This window comes from Malaclemys terrapin, chromosome 1 (assembly GCF_027887155.1).
Source record: "Malaclemys terrapin pileata isolate rMalTer1 chromosome 1, rMalTer1.hap1, whole genome shotgun sequence".
Lineage (NCBI taxonomy): Eukaryota > Metazoa > Chordata > Testudines > Emydidae > Malaclemys > Malaclemys terrapin.
Genome location: NC_071505.1, coordinates 98,536,237 through 98,552,947, shown reverse-complemented (window position 1 = coordinate 98,552,947; position 16,711 = coordinate 98,536,237). Strand labels below are relative to the sequence as shown.

Here is a 16,711-nt window from a genome sequence, read left to right as displayed (position 1 = left end):
TTCCAGACCTCTTGAGGACAAGGTACAGCTAACCCCTGCCAAACATAAGGAGAAGCCCATATACTCCAGTGAGAGAGAATTTAATGTCATTGCCTGCAGAGTAGGACTACAGAGATTCAGACAAGAAGGGGGGACTGACTGCCCTGCTGAACTGAACAGACTCTGTGCAACAATCTGTCTGACCAAAGGGAGGTGCTGACACAATAGGGCATCAGCTCATAGGGCCTCTATAGATTCAGAGAAGCATCAGGACTGCTGTTTGCTCATCAAACCACAGACTTTTGGGGGTTCTCCTCTCCATCATTAATGAGAGGTAATTTTATAGTATAAATGTGGGGAGGGGAAGAGGGGTTATGTGCTCATGCATACACTTTAACAATGCTCATCCTGGGTTTTATGTGGATTTTGTTTTATTCCACCAGCACTGTTGGTCTTAGAAGCAGGATGAGAGTTAATTAAAAGGGAAAAGAGATTATTATTTCAGTCTGAGCACCACAGCATGAAGAGGTTTTCTTTGCAAAGTTTATTTTTAAAGAATCCATATTCCTGGGTTATGACTGTGCTAATCAAGGCCCAGACCTGTATTTCTTGAGCATCTAAAATTTCCAGTTAGGTCAATGGGAGTTTTGGGTGTGTAGGAAATTCAGGCTTTAGGTTTGCCAATTGTGGGCAGCAATTATGATACAAGGGGTGGTGTACTATACAGGGAATATGATATAATGTGCACAAAGGTATGTAATGAAGAGGGAGGGGCAGGGGCTTCAGTTTATCACACAGGAGTATCAACTCTGAGGCCCTGATGGCTAAATTATAATAATTTTCTAAAATGGACCAGTCTGCAAATACAATCCTCTATTGGGGGCCTAGTAACCCACAGTCCCCCATCCTGTTTGGAGAACTGACCCTGGAAAATATTTTCAAATGTTGGCAACTTTGTCAGTTAAACCTCACCCAGTTTCCTTTTGTTCTAGGTCTGCAGATCATTCTGTAATACTAAACTCTCCTCTCGTTTTTGTAATAATTGTACTTTGGTTTCATCTTGTTTAGCCTGAATGGTATTAATTTAATTGCCCTTTTTGGTTATGGACCATCCTGGAAATTATTACAGAGTTCCATGGAATTATTACAGAGGGAAGAAGGGAATTGCTAACATTATTTTTCCATCCGTCTCTGATTTCTGAGAAATATCTGTATCCCTGAAAGCAGAGGGACCTGCTGCTGCTCCTTTCTATTTATCAAAAGTAAATGAGAGGGGCCAACCTAATGGCTCGGTGGAAAGGGTAATACAGAAACAACCATGCTCAGGGTCTCCTGGGCCAGTAGTGCTGGAGTGGACAAAGATGTGATAGGGAGAGTGAAGAATGAATTGTCCTATCACAAGATCTAGCAGCTAGTTACCAAGCAATTTTGCAGCCACAGAGAAGGGTACCTATTCTCCCTGTTCAGAAATCAAGGTGGTTGTTCTGAACAGTTGGGGGAGAATTAAATTTGAAAAAGAGGCAACCCAGAACAAAGGAATGGGTAAAAAAACCTTTGGCAATGAACTCACTCGGACTGTGTAATTTCACTCAGACTGTAGCCCCCACCCCCATCACACGCACACCCCCTTTTCCTGGCAGCTGCCTTAGCCAGAGTCAATTGAACAAGGGAGAGTCAGTGCTCAGATTTCTGGGATCCTTTTGCCAAAAAATTAGGTAGAGCACCAGCAGCAACACAGGCTTCCCACTTCACCCTGCCAGTGACCTTAACACAGACTTGGATGTACCACCGTCCCCAGAGTGGAGAACAATTCCCTCTCATGCTACTTGGTCCAGAATTTCATCCCAGCAAATACCACAAATCATGTCATACTGCGTAGAACTATTTAAGTGGTGCTGTGCAATGTGAATTGCTGTCCATGAGGGACTGAGCTAGCGACTGCCTAAGCCATTTTATTTAACTTTTTACTTAAACTACCCTGAAGGAGGAGGTTGCATTGCTACTCTGGAACTTAGAACCACTTTCATCTCATTTGAGCCAGGCATTCCTTTGCTAAGTGGCAGAAATAATTTAATTTTTAAAACAAATCCTAAATAAAAACATTTGTGACATTTTCTACATAAATTATTGGCTCCATGTCCTAGAAATAGACTAATCCTGACTTAGCTAAAATAAAACCAAATACATTCAGTGGAATTACACCAGCAATTAAGTCCTTTTTTTTAGCCTCTGGATAAAACCATGCATTGTATTAAATTATGTGTTTTCCTGGTTTTGCATTTTTACATTCCTAAAAAAACAAGAATGCGCATGGCTACCACTAGAATACTGATAACTTCCAGCTCAATCCTATATTAATTTGTGCAAGCACTGCATTAACCTCTCAATTGCATCAGATAATCCATGACAAGGATTAACAGAGCTGCCTTGTTGAAAATGAAGCAATCTTAGCCCTCCTTTTACTGTGACTGCTTTCTGAAGTGTGCTTTAATGTGCATGCCATAGCTCAGAATGAGCCAACATTTAAATTAGCTTATATAATAGGCTGTTAAAGTGTCATAGAGGGCTTTGTTGGGCAGATAATGAGAAGAATTTAGGTGTACAGTGAAACAAAGACACAGCTGCCTGTGCCAAACATCCAGTTTATGGCAATACTTCATACAAATTATTCCCTATAACAACTGAACTGTCATATCCTACAACCACATCCCAGGCAACCTCCCAACTGAGCTCACTAAGGCTGCAGTCTGATGTGCTGTACACACAAACACCAGCAATACCCAGATGTTCTCTATGTAAAACATTTGGTTTGAAACACAGAGCACTTCTTTCCAAAAAGCCATTACATTTGTTTAATGGACTCATACAGTTCAACTAAAATATCCTGGAGCAGACATTTGACTGCAATTCTACTCTATGAGCCCCATCTGCAAAAAAGAGAAAAAGCAAATGAGAATGCTTTACATGATTTATGCTGCCTTTATGATCAGCCAGTTCATAAAACACAAGCTCTGTTCTACAGACAATAACACAGATTGCTTTCAAGTGTGTCGTTTAGCCCTTGCCTGCATTAAACAAATACATCAACTGAAACAAAGGGCCAAAATTCTTCAGCTTACAACAGAGCTAGTGTAACCAAGAGCAGAATTTGGCCCAAAGACGTCACAAGGAATGTGATTTTCTGTTTTACATTCGGGGAGAGTGAATAATGATCGCCAGTAACGTTCATGGCTACACAGTTTTCTTCGCATGTGAGGAAGGCTGGAAGGAGGGAGGTTAAAGTACATAATGAAATTCTTTTCTCTAATGAATTCTTCCATGGTAATATTCACTCCACAATGAAGCATTTCATGGTCCTGTTAGAACACATTTTTATAATGAAACGCTAGACAGGATGAACTGAGACTATACTTATTTCACTGAAATAAAGAGATGCATAGAAAACTCTTGGATTATACTCGGAATAAGACTGTTGCTGAAAAAGAGGGCCAGCCAATCACTTGGCTGCCAATATGTTGCACAATGTTTTGCTGAAGGCCCTTGTTCATTATAAGTCTTAACTACTTAAGCTGATAATGGGGTAGGGTCTGGCCATGAAGAAGAGGAGACAGTCCGTGGGTGGAAGAAAAGATAACATCTACAGTGCTCATGGGCTACAACTACAGCCTCAAAGGAAGATACTCACTTTACTTGTCACAGAGGAAGTGCAGCCTTTTCCTGGGATGTATGAAGCTGCCATATATAGTCAAGTAGAAGAAGGCTAGGCTTATGATTAAGGCACTGGAGTGACACTTGGGAGATTGGGCTTCTGTTTCTGGCTCTGCCACAAATTTCTTGTGTGACCTTGGGCAAGTCACTTAATCTCTCATTGCCTGAGGCCTTGTCTTCACTAGGAAGGGTTTGTCAGTATAGCTAAACCAGTATCGTTATACCATCAAACCCTCCTAATGGAGACACAGCTTATTCCAGAAAAAAAAAAAAAAAAACAAACAAAAAAACCTTGACAGGCTCAGTCCAGTTCCCTCAAATGAAATAAGCTATACCAGCAAATAGACTTTTTTTTGCCAGTATAACTGTGTTTACAGTAGGGCTTTTGCTGACATAAGCTGTGTTGGTTAAGGGTATGATTTTATTTTTTCATAATCCTAACTGATATAGCTCTGCTGGCAAAACTTTTCAGTATAAACCAGACCTCATTTCCCCTCTGTAACATGGGAGAAATAATTCTTCCTATCTCAAAGGGATAGCAAGGCTATGTCAATGGCTGTGGGGTGCTCCGACATTATGGTGATGACAAGCACCACAGAAAAAGCCGATAAATAAAAATGAATGAGGAAAAGTTGAGTTATATAAAGAAAAGGCCGCTCAGGATAAAGAAATGGATAAACATCCTATTACTCATATGTAGACAAGGTTCAAATATTCTTTGCTTGTGGGAGGGAGGTGAGTACCCCCCTCATGTACACCCTTATCTGGATTAATTAAGGCCAACTAAAGCTCATTCTCAGATGACTGGGACCAACGAACCATAAAAATAGACGTAACGTCAAACAAACAAATGTTTAGCTAACCACTGTTATCACAATAGAGTTATTAAATGTTTTTACCCATTGGTGTAGGTCCAGCTGTACTGCTTTCTAATGTATTTTAAATACTCTTGTGGTAAGGTAGTAGTACGGTATTTTAGCTGGTATTTTTACAGGCTATAATATTTCATATCGGTACGCAACTACTTCAAGCCTCAGGGAGTGCAGTGTTAGTCAACCTACCCTCCTGCTGAGCATTCAGCTACCAAGGAGGTTTCACTCTTCAGTATTCTCCCGATGGTCACTTTTTCCTATGCCAAAATGTTCCACTTGGAACAACAAACCACAGAACACTGCTAAGGTGATTATGAGGTAAGTCTTCATTTCAAATTTAACTACAGATGCAAGGGTTCTAAATTCCAGGACTACACTATTTAAAGCATGTCATTCCTTATGACAAACATAATTAAAAGCCCCAATATGGAACCAAAATGTATGATGACTTTATGTCGCAAAGCCCAGCAAAAACAAAACAAAAATTCCAAATGTGTATGATAGTGGGTTGTTTTTTTGAACAAATGATGCACAGTCATTTTTCTTTGTTAATCTTTTGCTTAAATATGGATAATCTTTTGTATCAATAATAAGCAAACCAGTTATTTTCAATTCAGATCATTAGCAAACACTGATCCTAAAGTTCATACTGCCTTGCAGAGATGTTTTTATCTAACCCTCATTGCTAGATTATGAAGCAGGTTCTACAAGGAAAATATTCAGATTCATTTTTAAATTAAACAAATCTCCTCCATAATATTCACTGTATTTGGAAGTGTCCTCTAGCATGTCCATCATTAGGATTGTGGCAAGATTGATAGTTATAGTAGGGATTAGATCCCTTTTCTGTGTATGGGAAATATATTCTGGAGGCATCAGTAGCAACTCCATTGTCAAAATTGCACTGTGATTTCCACCTAAAGCAGGACCAAAATCTCTCTGCTCTGTATCTTAATGACTGAATTTAGTCTCCAACTTTGGCAGAATAATCCTTCGTAGGACAAACAAATGTTCTATTTTTTTCAGTCAAGTATGTACAAATCATTATGTCTGTGCCAAGACATCGGTGCTTAAAAACACCCTGCCCCCTCCACCCCCATAAACACTGCTGACTCAGCTCTCCAACACACTGAAACACTCGCACCATGGGGAGTCTTTCAAGCACCAGTGCCTCAGCTCAGACACTTGGCTCCGCCAGTGCTCCTGCCTGAGCTCTCCAATATGCCAGCAGCAGTGCCAAGGTAACTAAGGGCCTCTATGCCAAAATACCAACACATTAAGGGCTTACCAAGTGCTGCTGACTTGGTCTACCAGATAGCCAAGGCAACAGGCCTGAAGGAGCCCCTTTAAGCACTGATGCCTCATCACAGAGACAGTGGGATCCCTAGTCACTCTCCTGCCCCCCATCAAATCTCCAATCACCATCAAGCTCCCCCACATCCCACCTCATGTCCTCCCTGGTTCCCCAGTGCACTATAAAACTGCCCCACTGGAAGTGAGGAGGTGGTGAATGGTCCATTTAAGGAGACCATGAAAGGCTGAGCAGGGATGTGGGAGAGAACATGGAAGGTGAACAAAATGTGGGGTGTGCAGTGGGCAACGGGGTTGTGGAGGGAAGAGTGCTGTGGTGCTGATGTTGCTGAAGTCATGTGGACAAGGAACAACTGTTGTAGGTTGTGAGAGATGACTGGGGAATTACTTAATGGAAGATTAACTCTTTATTAAAAAAAGCTTTTGGTCTTGGATAGAAGGATGATGGTCATGTGATCATTTTCGCCAAGGAATGGACTAGTGGCCATGAAATAAGCTACAACCCATGGAATGAACTGCATTTAATTTGCAATTTTGAGTTTACCTACAGTTGGCTCACGAATCTAATTCCACCAGGACTGCTCCTAACATTCCAATCCTGTCAAGCACTTTTCCCACATCAGCCATTTTTTTTAAATAAAAGGAACTAACCATAAAAATATTTTATTCCTTTCCTCCGTGTGTCAGAACAGGACTTGAAAAAAATCACACTCAAGCAAGATCCAGGACTAGTATTCAATCCTGGACCAGTGGCAGTTACAAGGTCTGATATCTTGGGAACAATCAAAGCTAGTAGCAGTGCTATTTGTCCTTGGAGAGCAGGGATATTACAAATATCAATAATCCATATTAGTTTAATGGCGTGACTTGGGGATTGTTAATTTGTACACATGGTGATAGGTATAAAAATTATATTTAGTTGCAATCAGAAATTAGACAGCACCACAGCAAGGGACGACTGCATTCAGGCATTTTTTCCCCATTTGAACATGTAGTTAAAGGTGATGGAAGGGCCTCTACATGAATTAAACATCTGGTATTTTTGGTGTGAGTCCAGGATGTTTGATCAGTATGGCCAGACGCTATACTCTCATGGAATACCTCACCCAGCCCCCTAGTGTTCAAAGGTCTAGGATCTTCTAATTTATACAATGTACAATGTTGTCTGTGCAGACATGGTGATAAATATAATCTATTTAAAAAGCAGATACTTCTCAAATCATAACTCACAGATGCTTAAAGGCTTTCATGTGGGTAAGACAAATGAGAGCCACAGTGCCTGATTCTATAGCCAGGGAGTACAGGAAGCAACAGCAGGAGAACACTATTGAAAGCCTGGATACACTTATGGCTTTAGTGAATTGGTCATCAAATATAACAACACACAGATGCAGTTTTTACCTTGCTCTGTAGTTTTTTCACTGTTGGCCATATATCTAGCAAAATGTGGAAACAGTTTTTGGTTTCGTTTGTTAAATAGACACACATGGTATCCCTGTCTGCTAAAAGATGCATCAACCAATATAATTTGCATATCTAGTATTACACTTCTGATTGGTCCATATATGGGGTACAGTTAGAGTTGCAAAGAAGTGTGTCTCAAACAAAGAAGTATAACAAGAATATTTTTTTAAAGAATCAGGTGCATGCCCTGATAATGTAGGGCCAAATTCTGCTTTCTGGGGGGGAAAGAACAAGAGAAAAATGTCAGGAGATCTGTGTGTGCTATAAGGGCACTAGAATGTTTCCCACATTCTCCCTCCTTTGATTTTCTTGGATCTGGCTGTAGCCAAGGTTTACCAAATACTGTCAGTGTTTTTTAACCCATGTATGCTTTCTCCTCTGGTATTTTGTGGCTACCACCTGCTACTTATTGGTTCTCCAATCCAGCAAAGACCTTCTAGTTATTTATTTACCAAAAAAAAAATTGACTCACATAGTAATTGTGATTAGAATTCTATAATGAATAAACAATATTTATCAGGAACTGTAAGTTCCAAATAGCTTTATCCAACACAGATGAGCTCAAACTAGAATATGTATGAAAGCACTCTCCACATGTCATACTGTAATTGTGATTCTTAGGCAAAGATAAAATCACACAAAGCCTAATACCATAATACATTTGATCAATATGTACCAAGAGATATTTTGTACAGTTTCCATTCTGTTGTGTTCTCACACACAACAGAAACCATTTGTAATAAAACTTAAAAAAAATACAACATTTTTTTAACTGAGAGCAGCTTTATAAACACTAGGACAAATTCTATCACGACTTTCACTTCAGTGAGATTGCATGGGGTGTAAATCAGGGCCGAATTTGGCCCATAAATTAACACAACTTCTCTGTGTGGCAAAGTAGCAGCATCCCTATTTTATAGATGGACAAGCTAAGGCACAGAGAAGTTAACTGAATTGCCCCAAATCACACAGCAAGTCAGTGGAAGAGCCAGAAATAGGATCCCAGAGCCTAGAAATCCATTCACTTGTTTATAGATCCAAAGTCCTCCAGTAAATGCCACCCACTCGATGTCCACCCAAGAATCAGAGTAAACATCTGGCTCCGACTGAGCTAAAAGATTTGTGAAAACTATCATATTCAGACAACTACGAGTCCTTACTGGCAACTCATTGATGCACTTTTACAGAATATTTATTTCACCAAATTAACTTGCTTCTACGTTTTTCAGCCATTAAGTTATTTTTAGCTAGGAGCACCCCTTTTGATCTAATCACTCTCTAGTTTGAGGATCTGGAGAGCTGTGCTTTAGGAAGGATGGCAGAATACAGGACAATCAATTTCTATTTCAATCCCTGAAACTCAACCTCTTCCTGCACATTTCAGATACTCAAGTATGTATGTGAGGGTTGGATGTAGCCACTTGACACTTACCTCATGATACTTCACTGTAATAAATTTGTGGTACTTTCTATGAAGGACTTTAAGTAAAAATAAATTATACACCATTGGATTTAATTAGGAAATATTTACACTACTGTTTTAGAACAAAGTTACATAATAAGTAGGGATGGAACAAAACAACAAAAATCAGTCCCCAAATCCAATTTGCTTAGGCTTATTATAGGCAGTGCAGGTAGCAATTCCCATAGTTAAGGTTGCCTGCCACTTTCTGTTATAAGGCTCTGTTTTCAGTTGCTTATATCTTTGACAAATTTTAATTGTTTGGACTGCCAATTTTCCATGCTGGGATCTGCCTCAGGATGAATATTGCTGGAAAGTTTTAGCGGTTCAGCCATTTCCAAGAAGGAGGTTATGAAAAATGTTGTTTTGCCCTTATTAAAAAAAAAAAAGTCTTATAACTTTTTCACTAAGCTCTAACGCCTCCATGCTTTGGAGCAGGAACTAGAAATTTAGCAGGGGGTCTCCCTGGTGTCAGGAAGTAGCTTCTCTCATCTCCATGGAAACTTGCCCAAATTTATCAAAAGTCATAAGCCGCTGAAAAATCTCAGTTTGCATATGCTCAATAGAGTGTTTTTAGAGTTTGAAGCTAAATTCGCCAAAGATTCCATCTGCACAGAGCATGCTGCAACCCTCTCACAGCTCCTGTGCGATGACTGGAGCATGTATGCACTGTCTTCACAGAAAGACTGAGCATGCTCCATCCTGACACTGCAGGAGCTCAGACCTTCCCTGCAATTGCTTCATGCAACTGTTAGGTCCCACTGTGGCACCAGGCACAGGAACTGAGAGCAGGAAGACTCTCTCTCCTGTACTCTCAATGATCCCCCAGCTTGTTCCCCGTCAGTACAGAAGAGAAGAGTGCAGCTTGACTGGAATGCAGATAGTGGGTTTTCACAACAAAATTTTTGGTGGTCTCTAAGTGCGGCCACCAACTCTTGCTGGTGGCCGTTCTGACAAATTTTCCTAAAATACTTAATTAACTTTAGGAAAAACAAATAAATATGCACATATACTTGTCCAAATCATTGTAATTTATTTATGCAGGGTTTTGGGGTTTTTTTCAGATTCAATAAGGTATAGTTGTATTTTGATGCTCTTGGCCCCCGCTGCCCCGCCCCCCATGGATGTCCCTGACCCCTGCCGCTTCCACCCCACCCACCCCACATTGCCCCAAGCTCCCTTCTGTGGCCTCACACTCCAGGCTCATCCCGCTCCTTGCCTCTTTACCATGGCGCCTGGTAAGATCAGCCTTGCTAAAGCCCAGAGCCAAGTGGGAGAAAGACTGCTCTAGGAACGAATCAGGGTTGAGTAGTAAAGGGGGTTGTCTGTGGGACCCCTGCCTCATTTGTTGCAGAAGTTAGAAGGTACGTAGTGAAAGAGGCAGGGAACTGCAAGAAAAGAAATGATGATCTCATGGCTAAGGCACTTGAATGCTGCCTTGGGGAACTGGATTCTATCCCTGCCTCTGCCACAGAGTTCCTGTGTGATGCTGGGCAAGTCAATTAAGACAAAAAAATTACAGGTGGCCACTGTGTGTTCCTCATTTTCTGGGTGCTTGACTTGAGGTGTTAGGGTTTGATTTGCAGAAGTCCTGAGCGCTCACAACAGCAACAGAAATCTGCAGGAGCTCTACTCTAAACATACAAAGTGCTATAAAATGCTAAGTACTCTGAAAAAGTCAGGTTCCAGCATCTCAAAGTGGGCATCCAAAGTATGTTGACACTTTTGGATTTAATCTCTGCTCCTCACTTCCCCATGCATAAAATGGGAATAATAATCATATCACTTCACATCACAGCAGTGTTCCAAAGACACATTAATGAATGTTTGTCATGAACTAAGTTACTACAATGAGAGCACTACAGAAAAATTATAAGGAAATTTATAATTCTGTATTTGGTTTGAATAATGTGTAGTAAATAATGCATGGGGCCACACATGAACAATGAGACTAAAAATAAATACCTCTAACCCGATATAACACGAATTCGGATATAACGTGGTAAAGCAGCACTCTGGGGGAGCGGGGGAGGCTGCGCACTCCGGCGGATCAAAGCAAGTTCAATATAACACAGTTTCACCTAGAACACGGTAAGATTTTTTGGCTCCCGAGGACAATGTTATATCGGGGTAGAGGTGTATTGAACAACCGTCCATTCACTGTATGAGGGAGGAGTCTTGTGGATAAAACAGGACGTGATCACATAATTAAAATAAAGCATACAAGAGAGTTGAATGAAGGTTCCACAGACAACTATACCCCTGACATTTCCTAACTTTTGAGTGCTTGACTTTTCAACATTAACTTGCTTTTAATGTATGGTTTTTTTCCCCTCTGGCTGTAATGGATTACTGATCTACCCCTAAAGGGCTCAATTATGGGTTGTCTGACAGACACTTTATATAATTTGCTGATGTAAAAGTTACATAAACTGGACCTGCCATAAAGTGGTTCCCCACTTGCCACAGAGCTCTACTGGAACTGCACTGCACCAGACCCGTCTCAGTTCCCCATGTATGGGGCATGCCGGAAGACAGAATGAAGAGTGGGTGCTGCTATTCTCAGTCTGCAGCCACTGCAACCAGAGCATATTGTCCGTTAGAGCAGCCCTATAGCCCTCAGGACTGGGCAGAATGTTGACTGGACCAAGAATACTAGAAGGCTTTAAAGTGGTGCACAACCCCGTTACTCCCACCCTTCTATTCCTACACTGAGATCAACTCAGCAGAATGGAGAATCGGGGCACTACTCCTTGTGATCTGAACAACTGCTCTTCTCTTGTTAATTGGGACATACTCCACTTAAAAATTTTTGTTGTAATCAAACAAATGTATGTCTTACAAATAAGACCCTAATTATTAAAATGACCAAACTTAAAAAAAAATCCCATTTACTTGTCACTACTACTATTATGTTTTCTACTTCCCTCTGTCAGGGCAATGACAGTCAATGAAGCCAGTTTCCCTTTGTTTACACTATTTCACTTTCAGGTTCTCAAAAGCAATGTTTGAGTTTCCAACACTACAGGGAAATGCTGATTTGTTTTGAAACAAGGTTTTTTCATTGGAATTTTTTCAACTGTGCCAATGTTTCTATTGATCTAAAATTTTGCAAGAGATTGCTTTTATACAATGTAAATTTGCAGCCAAATTGAATTTGGCATTGCTCCTATGACTGAGAGCTGCATGGTGCACTTCTATACAGAAAAGTAAATAAGATGTAAACACCTGTACCAATATGTATGAAATTCCTGTGTTTTATGTTGTGCTACAACTTGTCATCAGTTCTCAGAATAATATGCCTGTCTTAGGGGTAGGGAGAGAAGAATAATGTTGTTTGCCCTCTGTTGGCCAGGAGGAAGATAAAAGCCCTGACTCTCAGGAGAGGACCAGAGAAAAAAATTCCCTGCTGCTGCTCCCACTCCCCTAGCCCACTCTTGGGCACTGCAGAAAGAAAAATCTGTCAAGTGAGTTGAGGGGGACAGAGAGGGCAGAGACTGGGTGCTTGGAGAGTGAGCACGTGAAAAATTGTTACATATAATATACAGTGTTATTAAAAATTGGGATATTGGGGTATGGAGCGGGGACTGAATGATGACACAAGAGGGAACCCCTAAATAAGTGGACCCGCAGGGGCTCTGGATGTGCCTCCTTTAAAAAAAATCCAGTTCTGCTTTGCTTTGAGTGCATCATGCAATGTAACAGGCTTTCATCTGGATTCTTGCCAATTTTCACAATACTAAACCTTCTTTTGCCGATATTAACCAAAACATGCACCGTATCAACAGAATATCATTTACTGGCTTATATGTAATCCCAGAATAAAATTACATAAAGATTGAATTAAGGTTGAAAGGACCTATCAGCAATTTAGGATAATTATCCCAAAAGCAAGCATTTCCTAGCATGAGCATCTTGCAGCATTTCCTTTCATTATGCACCATGCACTGTACAGGCACATATGACCATTACCTAGCATGCCTTGCACTTATATGATTGTAACTATGGATTCCTTGGCTAACCAGTACTGATTATAGTACATGAGCAAAGTTTTGTTCTACTGCTTTCATGTGCAAGAGGACAAGTGGAGAAAACACCTACAGGAATTTCAATGTACATGCTATTTCACAGACTTTCTATATCCTCTTTTCACCCTTATACTTATTGGAACTTTCACTTAAGATATCATAAGGTGTGAATTTTATACCCAACCAGTACTAAATAAGGAAATCTTGTTTGGAAAACAGGGTGCCCCAAAATATCATATTGGGGTATTAATTTCTCTGTTTCATGCAACACACAACATTGTATGTAGTAACTAGTACACATTCAAATAAGTTGTTTTAAGCAACAAACTAAATATATCATACAATCCACCTAGCAGTTTTACTTTCAGAACACTTTGTGAAGATGTTTCAATGCAAAATGGTAAAAAAAAAAAAAAAAAGATAAACTAAATACACATAACCTGCTAAATCAAAGCCAAATACTATTCCTACTGAAGTCAATACAGACTTGCTGTTGACTTCAGTTGGGGCAGGATTGAGCCATTTATGTATATAGGACTCAATTCTCCTCTCATGCTGGTTTTGTACTGATGTTACTCCATTGCCTTCTGTGGTGATACTTCTCATTTACAGCAATGTGAGATCAGAATCAGACTCTTAGCCTTTCAAACCTGCCGAATGACTTTGTTGTTAAGTTGTTTATTACAGTTAGAAACAACTGAATGCAAAATTCAAAGGCTTATATTTTATATGAAAGTCTGGCTACTCATGCAATAATCTTTAGCAAAACGTTGTATAGCTAAATTGCTTGCTGGCTAATAAAAAATGTTAAAGGCCAAATATGTTAGCGCAGATCACTTGGATAGGGCTAATAACTGGGAATGTCATGTTGTTTCCAAGGTTCAGGTTTGCAATCTGTTGCCATACAGCTTGAACTATTTACATACTGCTGAGTGAAAAAAGACGATTGGAAGCAAACAGCCAGGTTAGAGAATGACCTTGGGACTCTTGAAACCTAGCTTCTGGTTATTGGACAATTTGTGCTTAAGACATAATGGAATGGTGCCTGCCACACTGCTCTCCGTGCATCCCCTGCTGGTCACAGTATGAATCTATTCAAGCCTTTTCAATGATGCCATAAATGCTGATGACTAATGAGAATAGAAGGGAAGAAAGAAAAGAGAATGAAAAAAAAGTTGAATGAAAACCCTGTGCCTCTCCTGACCCAGCCCCCTTTTGCTGCATTCTCCTCTTGTGGGTGAAGTGGTCTGTGAGAGAAATTACTGCTCGAAGTACGGGAGTCAGGGGGAAAACTGGGGGAAAAAAGGTCATTTCTATTAACTTCATGTCTGGTTGGGTTCAGGGCCACTAGCTCTAATTCTTTAGAACAGACAAAATGCAGATATTTTACATGTGCTCAAACAGGAGAGTTCAGGCAAAAACATTACATTGTAATTGAATGTATCTTAATTAATAAAAAATAAATGCCATGTGGCAAGGATTATGTTTTACAATATAAAATTAAGCTATAATATACTCCAGAAAGTATTCTAGATACCGGTAAATAGATTGTATGCAATATTTTTATTTCATTTAAGAATCCAGCTGTACTGTGATTTTCACCCTTTCTCCCTATTTCCCCAAGCTTTGCTACCTCAGCCACATAGATTCAATTCAGACTGAAATTTGAAAAACTGCATCTCTTTTCAGAAAAGTTTTCCCCTAAACAAATCGGATTAAAGCCCATTCAACATCTTTCTTTAAGTTATTCAAGTTTAAAAAATTGATGTTTGTTACTTTTTGCAACTAAAAACATCTCCATAATAGAGATCATTAGCTTCTGTTAGTCTGAAATTTTAGACCAGCCAAGACAGCAAACATTAAAAATCTTGTACTTGAAGTGAGCATGTGCAGAAATGTTCATCTCTGGTTTCTCTTTAGCCAGCCTCCAAATGAGCTAGTAAAATGAAAGAACACATAATGTAATTGTACAGCTTGGTTGAAACTCTCATTTTAACTGTTGACACACAGATCTAGTTGTAAAGTAAATGTCCCTTGTTAAAGCCATCTCACTGGCAGTTTCTGTTTCTTCCTTCGGGTATGTGCTAGGTTTGCAGACAACCAAAACAAAAACAGCAATTAAACAAAACTTGTATCTCACTAGGGCAATGTCTTGCTTTTGTACAAAGTCTGCTGAAAATCAGTCTACCTCAAATGAAATATATGTTAAGATGTCTTCAGAAAAGCATCAATGTCTCTGAGCAAGCAATCCCTAATGCACTCGCTGCATCTTGTACCATCACCCTACTACTGGAGATGTATTTCAATTGAAAAACAAATGGCAATGTGTGTGTTACTTCAGATGCATTACAAGAGCCCATCTGTATGATGCTGAAGGCGATGTTGGAGGACTTGCTGGACTCCAGTTATTACAGGGTGGCCTCAAGGCTGTGTTAGGTCTTGAGCCATCCCACAAAACTGAGCCATGAACTGGACTGTAAAAATCAATGGGGCTGAATTGCAGTCCCAGCATTTTTAGGTGTCAGCCAAGTTCAGATCACAAAAGTTAACTGCAAGAAATCACTGCAATGTATCACTTAAAAATAACAATTAATATTCTGACACCATTCTGAAGGTCACTTCAACACAGAAAGGGAACACAACAAGCTTCACTGCACTATAAATTTCCACCCTTAGAAATAAAGATAAGGTTATTGGTGATGATGGCCACATCTGTGAAGGCCAACACAAATACACATTTTCTTCCAATCATAAATATCATTTGGCACCAGGTAAATATGCCCAACTATATAAATACCCCACATGCTTCATCATAAGTATTTGGCTGGAGTCAAAACACTGGTTCCAAAGGCACTTGAAGACTATTCAGATCTAGTTTCAAACTCCATAACTAGCTGTATAATGTAGAACCCCAAAGAGCTGGGTTCATAGTCTCCCATACAATGGGGAAATTTCAGCTCGAAGCTTTGTGGCTTGGGCACCTCTTGAATGCCACATTTTCCTTTCTACCTCCTCTGAGTTAATGGTCAGGGGACTGGTCTCTAACGAGCTCCTGGGATGATGCACCCGAGGAGCGGTGTTCTCTCTGAGAAGCTATAAGAAAAATAGCTCAGGCTGCCTTACCACTCTGCCAGAAAACCTCTCGATGGCCCTCTTGACTTTGCCATAAGTGCCCTTGCCCAGGGTCTCCTGCAGCTCGTAGCGGTGCTTCAGGTTGTGCTTGTGGTGATGCCTCTTCACCCCTTGCTGTTTCCTCAGCTCCGGCGCCGCTGTCACCTCGGAGGATGGAGCCTCTTCCGCGGGCTCCTCCAGGGCCGCGGCTCCCTTGCCGGCGCCCGGCTGGGAGCTGCAGGAGGGGCAGCGCTGGGGAGAGGGGCCGCGGCCAGCATCCAGCTCAGCGCCCTCCATCTCCGGCGGCGGCGGCACGGCGCGGGGGGCACTCGCGGGAGCGCAGCTGCCGCCTCTCCGCTCTCCCCACATCTGCTGTGCACCAGCCCTTGCGCCACTGGGGTGGGGATCCGCAGCGCCCCCTCCCCCTCCTCCTCCTCCTCACCCCACTCTCCGGCTGCTGAGGCACATTTGGCACTCGGGGAACAGGCGCCGCTGCAGCCCCGCTTGGCAAGTCCCCCCACCCCACCCCACTCCGCCCCCCGGGAAGAAGCGACGCCCAGGAGCTCCCCCGCTCCGCCCCGGCAAGCCCCCGCTGGCGGGGATCCCCTGGCTGGAGCTGTTCTGGGCAGCCCCCTCCTGGCCGGTGGCCCCGGGCTGGGAAGCGGTTCTGGGGGTGGCGGGGAGACGAGTCCCGTCTTTGTGCTACAGCAGCGGCCGCCGCCGAGGAGACTACCCCGCCTGGCCCCTCACTCAGCCGGGCTGCCCGGCCGGGGGGT

The 16,711-nt window shown here is 41.5% G+C and overlaps 1 protein-coding gene across 1 annotated transcript in view; it reads right to left on the bottom strand.

The window, feature by feature from the left end:
- Positions 1-16,421, bottom strand: part of NUAK1 (NUAK family kinase 1) — a 60,798-nt gene extending 44,377 nt beyond the window's left edge. The window contains exon 1 of the mRNA XM_054032899.1: positions 15,948-16,421. Coding sequence (XP_053888874.1) covers positions 15,948-16,304 — 357 coding nt within the window. The 5' untranslated portion in view covers positions 16,305-16,421. The remainder of the gene's footprint in view (positions 1-15,947) is intronic.
- Between the last annotated feature and the right edge of the window lie 290 nt (positions 16,422-16,711).